Source organism: Cibotium barometz, chromosome 10, assembly GCF_041138505.1.
Source record: "Cibotium barometz isolate CiBa-2024 chromosome 10, ASM4113850v1, whole genome shotgun sequence".
NCBI classification, from domain to species: domain Eukaryota; kingdom Viridiplantae; phylum Streptophyta; class Polypodiopsida; order Cyatheales; family Cibotiaceae; genus Cibotium; species Cibotium barometz.
In genome coordinates this window covers 26,115,684-26,133,293 of record NC_141055.1, presented here as the reverse complement: position 1 = coordinate 26,133,293, position 17,610 = coordinate 26,115,684, and the positions used below count along the sequence as shown (strand labels likewise).

General features: G+C 45.9%; 1 protein-coding gene across 1 annotated transcript in view; it reads left to right on the top strand.

Moving 5' to 3' along the window:
• The window catches only part of LOC147634713 (Transducin/WD40 repeat-like superfamily protein), a 159,406-nt gene that overhangs the window by 103,308 nt on the left and 38,488 nt on the right, over positions 1–17,610 (top strand). Inside the window, exons 17-21 of the mRNA XM_086803867.1 lie at positions 6,370–6,498; positions 6,616–6,733; positions 6,813–7,008; positions 14,633–14,744; positions 14,831–14,985. Coding sequence (XP_086659993.1) covers positions 6,370–6,498; positions 6,616–6,733; positions 6,813–7,008; positions 14,633–14,744; positions 14,831–14,985 — 710 coding nt within the window. The remainder of the gene's footprint in view (positions 1–6,369; positions 6,499–6,615; positions 6,734–6,812; positions 7,009–14,632; positions 14,745–14,830; positions 14,986–17,610) is intronic.

The window sequence follows — 17,610 nt, the reverse complement described above, 5'->3', positions numbered from 1 at the left end:
ACTCCCGTACAGATTTTTGAAGAAAAACAACAAAACCGAGAACAGAACGAAGTTGTTTCACTGTTTGTGGTATAGGCCAGTCCAGAACTTTCTGAACTCGGTCATAGTCAATGCTCAATCTATCTCTAGTGATCTTGTGTCCCAAGTAAATGATGTCGGTCATAAAGAACTCACATTTACTCAATTTAGCACATAGTCGATTCTGTCTTAAAATAGCTAAGACAATCGTGAGGTGTTTGACATGATCCTCAAGAGTACGACTATATATCAAAATATCATCCAGGAATACCACCACAAATTTTCCCAAATGTTCACGAAAAAGATTGTTCATCATTTGCTGGAAAGTGGCTGGAGCATTGGTTAACCCAAAAGGTAATACGAGAAACTCGTAAAGGCCATACCTAGTCCGAAAGGCGGTTCTTTCGACATGCCTTTCATGAATACGTATCTGGTGATAGCCAGTACGTAAATCTATCTTCGTGAAATATTTCGCTCCTGCTAACCGGTCAATCAGGTCATCTGATCTAGGAAGAGGATAACGGTTCTTAATGGTCAGCTTGTTCAATCTCTTGTAATCTATACACATAGCCTCGCGAAAAACGTAGGTTTCCCAGGCATCATGAAAGAAATGCGTTTCTTTCCTATGAAACGTTTCGTTTCATTGCAACATTGCTTCCAGTAGTACGTCACTGTCTGGAATAGAGCCTTTGTCACAATCGGTGATGCCCCCATCTCCGCTAGCACAATCTTATGTGGCATGGCTTACTCCTAGTCATGTGCGAGATCATGACTAGGGGCCTCTCCATCAGCTTCCACCCATCATATGCCTCTTTAGTAATCTCTGTTGGCTTTCCCCTCCTCCTCCTGAACTTGGACCCAAGATGGGGGCTCCATACAATAGTGTAGGTGTGACTAGTGTGTCAAATAGCTAGAGCTTCATCCTCAGCTCATGAAACTGTATCTGTGAGCACTACCTCTCAAGTGAGCCCAAGGTTGCATAGCACTGCATCAATCTGGTTTCGGCCGCCTTTGGCATAGAGAATTGTGGCCTAGCAAAAGTGATCCCAAGATATACATAAGAAGTCACATGCTCCACAGGCTCCCCACTATACGTAAACTAGTATGTAGATCTTCCTATCCACTGTGGGGAGATATTGAAGATCATAACCTTGGTCTTTCCAAGGTTCACTATGAGGTCCCCGTCCTGGCAAAAGGCCCGTAATGCATCCAAATGCCTATGTAGCCCCTCTGGTGAGTTAGAGATAAGGACAATGTCGTTTGCATACAATAGGATAGGTATCAAGACTCCTACCAATTGTGCTCCTGGTCCTCCTCGTCTGTCTATTTAGTCAGATATCTCAGCCCGAATAGATTAGGAGATAGGGGGCAGCTGTGATTCACCCGGATAGTGCTATGTACGACCTCTGAGTCACCCCCTGAGGCCCGTACTTGGCCAATGATAGACTCGTAAAGTGTAAGGATCCCCTCCCCCAAAGCATATATGTTGGTACTCCCATATCCCAAAGTCTCCTCATCAATCTCACCCGTGGGACAATGTCAAATCTAAAGATCCAATGTCACTAGTTGGGCATTCTCTATGCTTCTGGACTTATGGATGGACTCCGTACTGTGGACATGACACCTCATGGTAGGGGACTAACGTGTACACCAAGTGTCATGTGGATTGGCACATCATGATAAGGGATTGATGTCTACACCAAGGGCCAATAGGCTGGAGATTAGAGGCTAGGGATTGTGGTCTATGTCCGTATCTACATTTTGATTGGCCTGTGGGCGTAATATCTACGCCTGAAATGATTGTGTGCTACAAGCTAAACAAAAGGGAGACTATCCACCAACACATTCTTATGCGTGGCATACTAGAGGGCTGCCGATAAGCATAGAAGGCAATTGGACATCAAAGAGAATGATTGGGTATTGTTGAAATTTGAGAAAGCTAGATTTTGAAAAGAGGCTTAGGAAAGAGGAGATGTTTCCTCAGCTATTTGCCAGGTATTATGGACCATTCAAGTTATTGAGGCTTTTCGGTTGGCTTTGCCAAATCATTGGAGGATACACAATGCATTTCATGTAAGCCTCTTGTGCAAATATGTGCATCCAGAGCCTAAAGAGCTGGTTATGGAAGATTAATTTGAAGTGGATGAGGTGGAAGAGGTGTTACTGCCAAAGCAGATTGTGTTTCACAGGGAGCGTAAGCCTATAAGCAGCAAGCTTCGAAGATGCTACCTTGTAAAGTTAAAGAATTATTCACCATGGATGCCAAATGGATGGATGAGGTATACTTCCATGAGTGTCCGTAGCTCCTAGAAGCATACTTGGAGGTTTCTCAATTGTGACCAATTGTTTAGAAGCTTTGGGGGGTGTCACTATTTGGGCAATCTCTACGCTTCCAAACCTATGGACAGACTCCAAAGTGTGGACATAACACCTCATGGCAGGGGACTTACGTCTACGCGAAGAGTCATGTGAACTAGCACCTCATGGTAGGGGACCGATTTCTACACCAAGGGCCAATAGGTTGGATATGAGAGGTTGCGAACTAGTCACCAAAAATACAGCCAAAATGGCCAAGTACATGACCTAGTCTGAATCAAGGGAGAGAGAAAAACAATTGGGGAGAGAGAAGGGCTCTTCCTTGCTGGTGGGGAGTGAGGTTCTTCGCGGAAAAGCTGTTGAATCACCTCAACTTTGACAAATCATGTTTGCAAATTATTTTCATTGCATGAATGTCATTGGAAATCTGGCATGTGATGCCCATGAAGCTTGTAGCTTGAGGAATTCTTGGTAATACAATCATATTACAAGGGGGTTGGCCCTTTCTGGCCCTATTTGCAATGTCATTTAAATTTCAGCATTGCTATCTTGTTTGATTTTGTGCCATTTCATCTTGTTTAATAGTATTTTTAGTTTCAGTATGTGACAAGATTGTGCTCAACCCCTTTCGTGGCAATTACACCCAATGGGTCTTCGAGACCAAAAAGGTTACATAAGCTCCTTGTGTCAATTGAAGATTATAATCATGAGATGAGAAGTGCCAAAGGAAAGATAAACTTGCGCACGTTTGGGGTCTTGCATGTACAATGAGAAGATTGGTACGACCAATGGTGCTCATCATGTGGCATCCTCCTCTATGAGAGTATACATGGTGTCAATGTCCACTACTTGAGGTGGAGCCTCTCTATGTTGCTGGAGGATGTCTTGGATTTGGAAATTGGAGCTAACAAAACTAGAATGCTTGGGTACCCTTATCCTCTTGATTTCTTGCACCTGTGCGTTGAAAGAATGTGTGTCCTTAAATTCACGTATAAACATGTTAAGCGCTTGAATGAAGATGGACACTGCAACCCATACCATTTTTGCAGCACGTCCTCTTTGTATGTGTCTTTCTCAAGTTTCTATGAACATCTTATAGAGCTCGAACGAGCATGAACATCAAGCCTATGATTATATTCGACGTGAGTAATCGATGGACATCGACAAAGATCTCAAAGTACATCTCAAGGTAGATAATTCCAAATTCATTACCACATTTGAATCTCAGTTACACATCATTCATCAAGTCATAGGATTTTCATGCTCGTTTATGTGAGTGAAGTTTAAAAAAAAAACCATACAGAAAGTATGACGGGGAGTTGGCACAATCCTCTCCGAAATTTAATAAATATAGGAGAACGTGCCCTTCCCTCGTTTCCCAAATAGCACTTTCGATATCGAAAGTGGCCCAAAACACCTTCAGTGTTAAAGGCGGCCATTAGTCCTACGAATTGATTCATGATACAAAACTCATTTTCAAATGTGGTAATGAATTTATAATTTTCTAATTTGCGAGGTACTTTTGAATCCCCATCGAACATAAGAACAAGCTTCAAGCTCATCGATTGCAGATATCAGTCTAGCATTGCTTCCAAGTATGCTTTCAAATTCATGTTCATTTAAGCATTTCAAATATGCTCTACACTACATGAAGTATGCTACCCAAGCACTCACACAAAACATAGCGTGCAACATCCAGCATTGGGTAGCACACGTGTTCTTCTCTCGATGCTTGCTTTTGTGCAAGCATCTTAGGCTCCCAAGGTAAAAATAGAAGCTGAAAAGATTTAATTTGAAGGCCATTACTTACCTGCTCTGCAAACTGATGCAGTGGATATGGCATGAGCATTTTTTCTCTCCAAGCTTTTGTGTGTGAATTCAAGCTCTCTCTCCATGGTCTTTGCTTTGGCTTTAGCAGCCTGAAATGCCCCAAGGTGAAGGCGCAATGTTACAACCCTGTGTTTTTCTTTGGACAACAAGCAGATGGGAACGGGCATGGGATGGATAGTGTGAATGCCATCCATTTGGATATGAAAAAGAAACCCATGTGGGGCAACCCAAGTGTGAAGGGGACAAAAGAATTAAAGTTTATAAGGTTTTAAAACCTTTGATGATTAAAATTTTGGCGTTTTGGAGAAAGCAAACTGAATCGCATCATCCTGGTTATAAAGCGAAGGGTGGCGCATCTCCTTGGAACACGAGTCGTTGGCACACGGCATCGAGCCAACCGGGTGCTGGTGGTCGTGGAAGTAGTCAGGTGGGAGACTTTTTGCAGCATGGAGAAGGCCACGTGCTCGTGTGGCGGCTGCATGTGTGGAAGCAGCCAGGCGGGGCGATGGCCTCAGGCGGAGGTGCAGGCGGGGCGATGGCCTTAGGTGGTGTCGTGTGGCGTCCGGCACTTCTCTCCGTGGGTGGCTAGTCGCCAGAGAACACATGCAACTCCCAGGGCTGTAGTGTTGTACGTGGACTGGCTGAGCACGATTCGCATCCAGGCGCTACATATAGATACGTGTGGCGGAGCAAGATTCGCATCCAGGCGCTACATGGAGATACGTGTGACTGAGGAGGATTCCTAGGGCGGAAAACTTTAAAGGTCTCCTTGGGCTATATTTTGGAGACATCAAGGGCTTGCCCTCTTCCCCATCTGTGTGGGCACACACTCGCAGGTGTGTGTATGCCGGTGGGTGCTCGTGTGTACGCGTGGGTAGTTGGAGGAAGTACTACTGCTCTCGGCTATTGTTGTGGCGGCTTTGTGTGGATTGTACGGCCGAGCAGGGCTACTATTGATGCTCCTGCTATTGTTGTACGACAGTACTGCTGTTTCAAACCATGGGGGACAGGTGGCGGTGGCCTTATTCCCCAAACCTACGTGATGAAGGAGACTAGAGATAGGCTTTTCTCTTTCTCTCTCTCATCGTGGATTGTAGGCCTTGTTGAAGAGATTTGGATACAGAGACCAAGCTACCTATACACGGGATGATGTTCATGGAAGAGATGTGTTCCTCTTCGTCTTGAACTTATGTGTATTCAGGGATTGCTTGAAACGGCCTCTATCTTTCTCTCTCTGGGTTATGGAAAAAGCACAAGGTATTGCTGTGGAAAACAACCCTGGTTTTTGGCACCGTGATTGGATGGTGTATCTGTGGGTTTCTCATGGAAACAGGACATTGGTTTTAGAAAGGAAACAGGACTTTGGTATCGAGGAAACAGGCCTATGGTTTATCGGATACAGGTCTTTGGTTTCATGTGGAAAACATGAACATGTCTTTGGATTCATGTGAAGAGGTTGTAGTCTTCTCGAGGTTACATGCAAACTGTGACTATAGTGAAGGACATATGGTTTGGTACAGCCCTACTGCTGTTTGGGAAAGGGTTTGAGGGATCCATGGTAGAGATGGAGAAGACCTTTTCAAGCAGGGAGGTGTTGTACAGGTGTTCCTTCTCAATGGTATGCTGTGCTGTAATAACGAGAGTTCTTATTTGGAAGTCCTGGGTGAAACTATAAGGGATCCTATTGCTGGAGGATTCGACAAGTTCTACTTTGTACTCAAATTTGATCAAGTAAAGAAATATCGCAAGGGGCACGGCGCCACTGCGTTTTGGGGCCAATCGGTGTCTGTGTAATGTTTGCAGGAGCACTCTAGCTCCCCTTGTTTATTTTCCTTTTCCAGGTCCTCATGGGTGTTGAAGTGTTTTGTGTTTGCAACATCCAGTATTGGGTAGCACACGTGGTCTTCTCTCGATGCTTGCTTTTGTGCAAGCATCTTAGGCTACCCAAGGTAAAGAGGGCTTGGCTTTTGGAAGGCAAGAGGTAATTAGAAATTGGGATCTAGGGAGGATCAAATCTTATGATTAAAATCATGATCTACTAAGCAAGATAGTAACACACCTATTTCAGGTGAGATAACTCTGTGGGAGACTAGTGCTGCAGTGCATTATGCTTGCTTTGAAGTGCCACTGTAAAATGAGAAGGTTTGACCTCAAGTGTTTTAAATCTTCTCATGTTTAACGAAATTCTTTCTTCTTGTGTTGTAGGTTTGTTGGCAGGAGATGCCAAGCGGGCATGTTGCAGGAGTATTAACAAGTCTGAGGGTCATGATTCTCTCTGCCAAGTTGGAAGTATTGGCCAGTTGCTCCATGAGATCTGATAATGGATTTCCTCCAATATCCTAAAAAATGTAACATTCAGAAGCAGGGATTTCCATGATATCTTATTATTTCAAAAGTGCTTCTTGAGGAAATATATTTTTATTTTGTGGGTCTCCTCAACTCTCTCAGAACTTCAGATCTCTGGTTTGGGCTGGTCCGGCCTTGGTTTTCTCATCAGCAACAACAGTGGCAGTTTTGGGTTGGGATGGAATTGCTCGACCTCTTGTGACGGTTGGCACTCCAAATGCTGGTAAGGCAGTCACCTTGATTTTCCATGATGGAAGATATTCACTTAAATGCCTTTCTTATATGGGATTGTGTATCTGCAGCACTAATAGGTTTCTTAAATGACCGGGTGCTTTTGGCATGCCCGACTGATTCAAATCCAAGGCAAAAGCAAGGTGTGGAGATTAGGACACGCCTTGTAGGTTTGCTCGAACCACTTTTGATAGGATGGGCCACTATGCAGAAGACTGTTGAGCCAAAGTTGGAGCTTGCAGAATTAATTTTCCAGTTAACCTCCAGGTATGTTCAAGCTACATGCTGAGTATTTCTGGCATTTTAAAGTGCTATTCACTCTCAGTAAAATAGAAATCAAATGCATAAGGGATCTACAACCAAACATGCAATTTGACAATGATTTTGATGTGGTAAAACATTTGCATACTGGTTCCTGTTATAGTTTTAAACTTTTGGGAGAGAGTTGTCACCTGTGATTGATGTTTTTGCATGCCATGGCTTGTTGGTTGAAAGGAGGCTCAACGGGATTGTTAATGTTGAGGCCATAACTGAGTTGTTTTAGGGGCATAACTGTCTTGATCTTTTGGACAGATAACAGCACCCATAGTGTATCCACCCCTACCGCTTTATGAATTTTTTTTGGCCTTGTCATGCAAAGAGAGATACAAAACTGTGAATACATAAGCAGATGTTTTTACTAAGTCAGGTCTTTGCAGCAGATGCTGTTACTAAGTCAGGTCTTTACAGCAGAGGCAAAAGCATTAATAGTAGAAGTTGGTAGGAAACCGATTCAATTACAAAACACATGGAGTTAGGTGTCAATGCATGTATCATGATATCTTATAAACAGTAGTACAAGCTCGCTGGGATGAGTGGCTAGAGATATTCCTGCATTTGGCCACCAATGAAGTAGGGTAATCCACTATCTGTTTATCATTCTTGTCCATTTTGTTGCATCTCATAAAGTTGCAAGTGTACTTGTGTAAAGATTATGTTCTTTTCTTTCCTTGTTAAGACCTGCATGATCTACTTTAAAAGCATGATTTTCTTATTTGCTCAGAAAAGAGTATGTGATCTTGCTTTGTGAGCTATTTTGTCAGCATGTACCAGCTATACTAAATCTATATTTTCTACCGATTTCTTCTGACCAATGAGAGAGATGTAGATCTGACTTGAAGTCTTTTTTTTTTCCTTTGAGAGAAATGGTTTTATATATCAAAAAGAAGAACGTCTACACACCATGATGACCCTCCACCAAAATATCCTGGCAGAGTAAGCAGCTAGCCACTAAGGTTCTGGGCCATATATACAAACATCTAGGGACGCAACCCCTCAAAACATAAGAACGTACATTTACATTTCGAGTAACTCCCTTGAGAACAAGCATGCTGACACAAACCAGCTGTAAACTCAGAGATCAGTACTGCCAGGAGGCGTTAAACCACAGAAGACAGCAAGAAGCCTCCAAGGAGGAACTTGCAACAAAGTTTGGGTTTAGCAGGGCACGGTGTGACTGATAGAGACAGGCCTCACTGGTGTACCCACTTCCCCTTTGGGCTTTTACAACATCAGCACCCTCAGCCTTCTCCAATCCAAGCCTCTAACCTAGGATCGAATGATTAGCCTGAACAAAAAGGATTGAATCATTAGCAAAGCATTGAATCATATCTGGCTACCACCTCAGCAGCTAGTTCCAAGGACAGAACAAGGGGGGTGTGTAACCACATCAAAAAGCAATTGGGACAAAGGACAACCCTGCCTTACTGGTCTATAGAGTGTAAACTTTCCTACAAGTAACCCATTTAGAAGGAGATTTGAGTTACCATTTAAAAAGAGCACCTATATGAGGGTTGAAACTAAGAATCCAAAACCCATCTTAGCAAGAATTCTGCTTAAAAAGGACTAAGCTTTTTTCTAGTCCAACTGAAACATAAAGCACTATGTTAAGCCAACTCTTTCCCAAGGAAGACTGAGTATATATTATCCGTGATTGATCTCCCCTTAATAAAGCAATGTTATCTCTTCCCAACTGGCCTTAGGCCCAAGATCCGAGAAAAGATCCTTTCATTAGTTATATAAAAACGCCCGTAGGACTACAAAAGATCTCTCCTGCTCCTAAGAGAGAGAGAGCAGCGAATACATCATGGCAGCCCGGGAGACTCTCCCTAGGTGCTGCAAAATACAAGCATCAGTACAAAGAACTGAGCGGCTAAATCATACAATAGGGGGGGGGAGGAGCCAAACAGGTGGCCTGTAGTGCCAACGGGGGGATCCCGTGTGTAAGGTGTAGAAAGGGCCACAGCGCCAAGTGGTGTGAAAGGCCTGGCGCCGTAAGATCGCCTCATCCGAGTCTCATGGCAGCCCGGGAGACTCTCCCTAGGTGCTGCAAAATACAAGCATCAGTACAAAGAACTGAGCGGCTAAATCATACAATAGGGGGGGGGAAGAGCCAAACAGGTGGCCTGTAGTGCCAACGGGGGGATCCCGTGTGCAAGGTGTAGAAAGGGCCACAGCGCCAAGTGGTGTGAAAGGCCTGGCGCCGTAAGATCGCCTCATCCGAGTCTCCCCGGATGCGGTCGTACTATCCTCGCAGGGTGTGGATCAACTCCTGCCAAATCCCCCGTACAGTCTCTGCTGGTGGCTCCAATCTCCCCTCAAAGGCCGTAAAGCACCGGGCCCTCCAGGTGAACCAGATGGTGAGGCTGCTGAGGAGCTCCCATCGTAAATCCCTCTCCTGTGTCCAGCTGGCGGACGAGAAATCCGGTGCCGGAACCAGGCGAGGCTGGCCCCTAATAAATCTGATGGCCTGACTGCCCTGCTCCATCTCATAGCCCATAGCAGGCCTTGACGAAGTCGACCAAGCAGCGGCACCCCACGTGAACATACCCTCTGGAGAGAGGGGGGCCAGAATACGTAGCATTCGCAGCCAAATCTGCTGTGCCTGAGGGCAGTCCCAAAGGCAATGTCTCTGTGTCTCCATAGGGTGGCCGCATCGGACGCAGGCCGCCGGAAGACCGCTGTAAACAAGCCAAGTGCCAACTGCTGAGCCCCTGTGGGCGACCAACCACTGAAAAGCCGAGATCCTGCGGGCCTGCCGACTAGCCCAGAGCCGAGCCCAGAAATCCTCCAGGAACTCCTGTGAGAGTCCCTGTAGTCGCCAATGCCCCGCTGCCGCTGGAGAACCCGTCCTCCTCGCCGTCAAAATATGTCGCCCCAGCCGAACAGTATACTAGAAAAAGGTGATCTCTGTGGCCTCAAGGGATGCATAAGGATCATGCCACTCGTACTCCCCGGGGTCCCACTGTAGCCGGGCCAAGGGGCGCGCTGCATATGCCCATATGCGCCAATCCGGGAGCACATCAGCAGGGTCGGGGTCAATATGCCACTTCCGAGAAGCGGCGGCCACTACCCGAATCCTCTGAAAGGTGGACTCTGTAACCAAAGGCGACTCCACCTCCACTCTCTGGAGTCTGCCCTCATCCTGAATCTCATAGTAGAGGCATCTGCCATCCTCAGTGCTAGCTCTGACAGCAATCAGGATCTCCAACTGTGTAAAGGCTCCCATCCACCGTGGGGTCACTGGCTCGAGAGGCGTGAACCACTCCTCTGTGAGTGCCTCCTGTATATCATCCCTCATAATCAACCCCCCTCTGAAGTGACTCAGCCTCTCCACCTGGATCTCCTCTGGTAGACTGCAGAAAGCCTGCCAGTCTCCAAAACTACGAGCTGGGCCTGCCGCTGAAGGTCCCCTGGCTAGACGAGGCCGAGAACCCAGCATATGACCCTGCTCCGTGCGAACCGCTGGGCTCCAGATGAGCGGCTGTCTGGCCCGCTCCTCAACACAAGAAGGAGGCCGCTGAGAGAGCCCCGGTCTCAGCAGCTCCCAAGCTCTCAGGATACTCAAAGCAAATCTGTCCTCCCATCCTCTACTGAGGCTTGTCCTCCTCATCTCTATGAAGATCCAGCGAATCTCTGGTGCCCAAGTACCCCCTGCTGGGGGCGCCCGAGCCTGCAGTGGCTGCAAGAGGAGCTCTTTCCAAGGCTCAGCGCCTGGAAGCAACCCCCGAACAATAAGCTTCCCCAATAAGGCTCTACTCTGATCCACTGGATCTATAATGCCCAAACCGCCCTGAGCCAGCGGAAGTGTAATAACTGCCCATGCAACCTTTGCCCGAGCTAGCTGACCGTCCTTCCCAGACCACAGAAAGTTCCTGATCAGCCTCTGTACCTGGCTGATGCAAGAGCTCGAGAAAATCCAGCAAGACGTAATGTACCACATGGTCGCTAATAGCACCTGATTTGCCGCCACCACCCTCCCAGCCAAGGATAGTCGAGCTGTACTCCAATACAATAGCTTCTTCCGAATGCTCAGAAGAAGCGGGGCAATCTGCTGCTCAGGTGACAAATCTAGGCCAATCTGGCATCCCAAATACCGCACTGCTGTGCCTGGAGGAATCCATCTAAAACCGGGGTCCGGGCTCCATGCCGGAGTGGGAGCACTACTGATCCAAAAGGCCACTGTCTTGCGCCAATTGATCAATGCTCCCGAAGCTGCACTAAAAACCTGGAGCGACTGCTCAACCCGAATAAGATTGGCCTCATGGCCATGCAAAAATAAGCCCGTGTCGTCTGCAAACTCAGCATCAAGCAGGTCCTCCCCCCGGACTGGGAGCTGCAGTCCTCTCAAACCAACCTCTTCTGCCGTCAAATACATACTCATAGCCTCCGCAAAGAAGAGAAAAAGGAAAGGGGCGAGAGGACACCCCTGACGGACTGATCTGGTCAGCTCAAAACTCGGCCCCCGTCCTCTTGCTCGTAGTTACTGATTTTCCACCGCCCGTAGGCACTTAACTATCTGCCCGTAGGCGATGCCGCCGAGGAAGCACCAAGGGGGGTTTTGAACCCAGGACCTCTTGGTCCTAGGCAAACACCTTCACCACTTGAGCTATCACCTCACTGGCAGCCATGTTATCTCTTGGAAACACATCTTTGAATTATAACGTTACATCATGCTCATGAGTGCGTTACTCAATGGCACCATGGCTTCTTGCCCGATTTTGATCCCCTGGTGGCTGCGTCAGGTTTCCCGTTGACAGTTTGCTTCCTGGGGCCTGCCAAAGAGTACCTCAACCTCCACACCCTCAGACAGGTTTTGGAGACTCCCCAGATGGTAGCTTTTGCTGTCGGTAGGGTGGCAGGTCTCCCCCCTCCATCAGGGTTCTCATAGCCTAGTGAGAGAATCTCCCCTATGTCATTTCGATTCCTCGCCTTGATGGCTCCGATTTTCAGCACTGGGTAGAGTTCTTTGGACTCCCCAGTCAGTGTTTTATATGCCGTCGGATCAGGCATGTTGTGAGGGCATGCCTGTGCTGACTTTTATGTCAGCCCATTTTGAGAGAAATATTGATTAGGTTTCATTAAGCTAGTCAGCACTTTCAAATATGTAAGAGCCCATTTTACTCGCACTTCTTTGCTTGTGGGCTCTCTCTTGTGCAGGCCTAGAAGTGTTACCTCGATCTCATTCAAGTCATTCTTTATACCCTCTAAGCCTAGCTAAATTGCAATAATTGTTGCCATTATTAGGGCTGTTGTTTCAAACAATGGAAGGGCAGTAAGTTGATTAGCATTTTTAAATAGGGATCACACTTTAAGACATTTGAAAGCCCGTCAATTAGCTGATTAAGTTAAAGTTCCACATATTATGACACGACATTGGTAAGAAGCTTGTGAGCATCAAAGTGGGGAGGCAACAAGGGACCGTGATTGACATAGGGGCCCATGGCCTCAACAATAAAGAGATCAAGCAATAACATAGCCTATGCACTCTGGGTGGGCATTTCTCTGCCACCTGTCCCCATCCAGGCCAAATCAAGGATGCCACAATTGTCACTGTTGCCATCATTGAGTTCGTTTCTTGTTGACCTCCCCATGCCACCACAATCGCAGCATCAGTTTACTGCCACCTCATTTCTGCGCCATTAAACCGAGGTTGTATCATATTTAGTATGCAATCAAGTCAAAGTTTATTTTATTAAAAGGCTTAGTGACCCTTGTTCTTAATGGGCATGAAAAGGGGGCATGAATGTGTGCCCCCTTGAAGCCCCCTCTCCCTCTCCATGTTCTGCACTCCAATACCTCATAATTGACATGCTAAAAGCTTGCTCCTCCATCTTTCATTAAAAGCCTTAGGCAAGGCAACCCTCCATCTTTCATTAAAAGCCTTAGCCAACCCATCAAACAGCACAAACCATGCCAAGAAAGTGTAACCAGATAGAAGTTTGCCTGAACGATTGCATTGGCTGTCATCTAATTAGTTCTCCTGCATGAGCAGAATATCAATTGGGCTATCTGTAACTGCAGGGTGGAGTTGGTCCCTCACAACCTGTCTCCTGCTCGAGGAAACATACCACCTAACCTTTGTATATTCCATGAGATAATCTTCATGGTCTGAAAGGTGCGACCAAACCTTGTGGCTGATGTTGATGCATCACCTCTCAATTAGCTGGAGCGACTCACATAAGTAGCCACCTGCAGGGAGGCGAGAGTAGGAAAGTCCTCAGGAGAAAAGATACGATGTGTGACGTGTTGGAGCATGGGGGAACTCTCTCTCCCACTGGTTTGAGGGAACCGACGACTTCGTAGAAGTCATTTTCTTCCGGTTCCCAGAGAGCGCCTCCCTAGTACATGGGAGAAAGCCTTTCTTCTAGAATATGCTGTGAGCTATATCCCACGTGCAAGTAGTCTGCATCAGGATCTTCTCAAGAGAGGCATAAGGATTGGGATGCTTCACATCTAGGTCAGGGACGCCACCATCCCTAAGCATGGGCTGGCTGCTGAGGATGAGGTATGGCTGGAATAGTCATGGTCCTCCACTGCAATGTCTTGTTTGTTGAGACCCAAGCATCTTGTAGCTACCGAAACTTCTATGGTTTTAAGAGTGAAACCATGAACATGTGTGTTTAATGCTACAGAGTTGCGAGACCACTGTTAAAGTGGCAAACATAGCTAGAATTGTAGGCTCCTGGATGTGCATACACTTACCTCTTCCTGTCTAAGGAGCAATCCATAATTGCAGGGCACATTCAACGTGAAAAAATCTCATGCCCTACACATACTGCAGATTACTCTTTGGCAAAAGAGCTCATGAATGAGGTATGGCTGGAAATAGTCATGGTCCTCCACTGCAACGACCCAGGCATCGTGTAGCTACCGAAACTTCTATGGTTTAAGAGAAACCATGAACATGTGTGTTTAATGCAACAGAGTTGTGAGACCACTGGTAAAGCTCCTTTACAGCAAAACACTAAAAGATGTTGAAAGCTTCTCAATACGTGCAATCCTTTTGAAGCTAGGCAATCTTGATTGGAACTAACACTATCAGCATGAATGAGCTGCCCAAATCAAGTTTTCACTTTCTTAATCAGCTACATGTGCTACCTGACTCATCTTTATGTGGACATACCAAATAGCCGTTTTGTTTTGGGTGGCGTTTTCTAGTCATAAGGTAACATTACAGGTCGAGGTTATCCTATTATTGACCATTCTGGCTGTTAACATCCGATCTAGCTCGAGAAATATTTTTCTTGTATTAATACTATTTTCCCATGTTCAAGTGAGTTTTCATGCAGAAAAAGGATATGCTTGTGGATTAGATCATGCTTGGGCTAATCATGTTTTCAATTGCTGGTTATTTTAATTTTGAAATTCTCCATGTGCATTTATGTGAGTTTTCATGCAGAGAAATGATACACATGTGGATCAGATCAAGTTTGGGCTAATCATGTGTTCAATTGGTGGTTATTTTAAGTTTGAAATTCTCCATGTGCATTTATGAGAAATGGTGGCTTCTTAGGTCATCATAGACGGGCTAGCATGCCTACTGACATCGCATTTGCAAATGATTTCACAGGTTTGACAGCCTCCGAGTTACTCCTCGTCTACTTGAAACACTTGCCACTGGTCCTGCAATTTGTGGAGATCTAGCTGTTGAGTTGGCACTAGCTGGACCTCAATTTACACAGGTGATTTGGTCAACCCTCCCTTGTACAAGGGTTTCATTGCTTTCGCTGAGATTATTTCTTCTGTAAACTGTGCTGCATGCTTGTAGGTCTTGCGTTGTCATTATGCTGTTCTTGCACGCCGGTTCACAGCAGCTATATCAATATTGAAAGATGAGTTTCTTCGTTCACGGGATTATCCTCGATGTCCTCCAACATCACGTCTCTTTCAACGTTTCAAAGAACTTGGCCGTGCTTGTATCAAGTATGTTGCTCATCTTAATCTTGAGCAAGAGTTCTGCATGTATATATGAATCCACTCTTGAGTAAATGCATGTATGTGGTAAAATAACAAGACGGAAGTGTGCTGACATAAACAAAAATTAACTAAAATTGAGGCTTGCTCAAGTTCAAGATTGCAAGTGACTAAGGGAACCAAATTAAATAAAAATAACCATATGCCCTCTGAAGGACGCAATAGACTAATATCTTTACTTGAGCACAGTGAGAGACACTGTTGACCTTTACTAGATTATGTTGAAAGAATGATGTTATGGGCAGCTCATTGCTTTGTGTGTAAGGCTTCTGATGAAGCTTCTTCTGTAACTGCCATGTGTCTAAAAATCTATGCAAATACAGCCAATAGCTTTGTGTGCTCTCAAATCTTTCAGTTTATATAACAATACTATGTACACTTGTCCCTGTGCTATCACATAATTTCTGTTTGGAACTTTCAAACTATCTTTATCTTAAGTGTCAGGTTCCACCATATGTGACCCTTTTTTTGTTTGTATGAAAGAAAGAAAAAGTTATCGAAGTTACTAAAGATCCAATGGGTCAATGAGACCCAAAGTGTTACAGACGTTCCATGCAAGATTATAAACATGGAAACAAAGAGTCTCGAAGGTAAACTGGGGCATGCACTACGCAGGCCCTACATGTACAGTGGGTAGTGAGGCCAGTGAAACCAGCATCGCATGTCAGGAGTCATCCTCCTCTATACACCTCTGGTACAATATACATGGATGCAATGTCCACCACACATGGTGGTGACGCTCTCTGGCACTAGAGTATGTATCATCTGGAGCTGGTGGTGTGAGGGTCCACATCTCAAGGCTCAGGGGCATCTAGCTTTCGGTAGAATCTGTGCTCTGTCATATATGAAACCATGTGTGCGGGTGGACAGTACATGTCTGGGCTCTGGTGGACTCTCCTGCTGTGGTCGCGGCAGGGGCTGCAAGAGCTGGCTGTCCCCTCGGAATGCTATTGGTGCCTTTTCATCACCGGGTGAGGACCAAAGACACAAATGATGGCGGTCTCAGCAGTGCCACGCAGTGGCTGCGTCTTGGCCTGAAGACTTATCTAGGTTTCCCGATGGTAACAAGAAAAGACCATTGCGTTTCTGATCTGTGTTATGCATCACTCATGACAAGGGCCAAAATGGGCAATATACAGAGGAGGACAAGCAATCATTAAAGAATTCCGTACCCCACCCCCCTCAAGAGCAAATCCATCCATGGATGAAATATAGCTATTTTTATTTTGAACCTCAATTTCGAACTAGATGCAATAGAACCCATTGTAACTTAAACTCTTAAGAGTCTTAAGAGTTCATTTTGAGTTATTTTTTTTTCAGTTTTATGCCTCTTTGGCATCGATACCCAGAGTGGAATGTAAATGGATGTACCTGATCTGTCCCATAGGTCGGATTCGGCCTCCCGTGGACGTTAATATAACTTTCTTTCTTTCTCTGGAGAGGCAGTAGAATCTCTCCTGTATCTCGAAATATGATGGGCATCTGGACAGGTGGTGCTCCTCTGTCTCTACCTCCCCCAATGTTCATAATCTTCATAAGCGCTCCTCCCCTGGTATGCCCTTGCTCACCCATCTCAATCCAAAGGTGATCGGAAGATACCCTCAACTGGCCAATTGGCAATCCTCATGGCATGAGATGTGCGCCGGTGGAGGTAGCTCAATGAACCCATCCTCAATGACCCGTCAAAAATGCTCTCTATAGAAAGAGAGGTGTCCAAGGTGTGCTTGGAGGGGGGAAAATGGTCCATCTGAATCCCATGTGAACCAAATTAACAAATCATACAAGAGTACTGAGGGCTACACTACACCTCATATGCAAGCTGTCTGGAGGAGTGAAATGCCAACCTCGGGATGCAATCTCTCTCAAGAGTGTTGACTCAATCTATGTATGTGATAACCTGAAACATGCGATCTGTGATTCCACAAACTCCATCGAGAGAAAGAAAGTTACATGAAATGTTTTCAAAAGACCCAGTGGGTCTATGAGACCAAAAGTGATACGATAGCGTCCATGGAATCTCATCATGGTACAAAAGAAAACAAAGCCTAGAGCTATGAGCTGGGAATGTCAAATCTGAGCCATATGATACAAAGTGGGACCATCATCATCATACAAACTATGGAGCTAACCCCCCAGGAGGAGGAGGGGGCCATCAAGCATAGAGTTAGCCTATAGAAGGTTCTGCAGATCCGCCGAAGGTGGCTCTGTGCATCTCCAAGATCACCTCAAGCTGGGGTTGATGTCCGTGTTGCTGGCGAGGTCCAGGGAGTCGGGCTTCCACAGGTCATTCTCCACGTTGGATCATATCTTCACCCTCCAAGCCATCATAGAAGAAGCCATAGCACGACACCGACAGGTTTACTGTTGCTTTGTGGATTTCCGCAGAGCATTTGATACAGTGCCTCCAGCCAAACTACTGCAGAGACTCCAGGATTTGGGGGTACCATCAGACATGATCTGGGGGATTGTGGTGTTATATGAGTTGGTCTTTGCTCTGCATCATGGCTCATCCAGAAGACCGGTCCTGTAAAAGTGACTCCCAATTACACATGAGTGTGCAATCTCCAGTGGCTG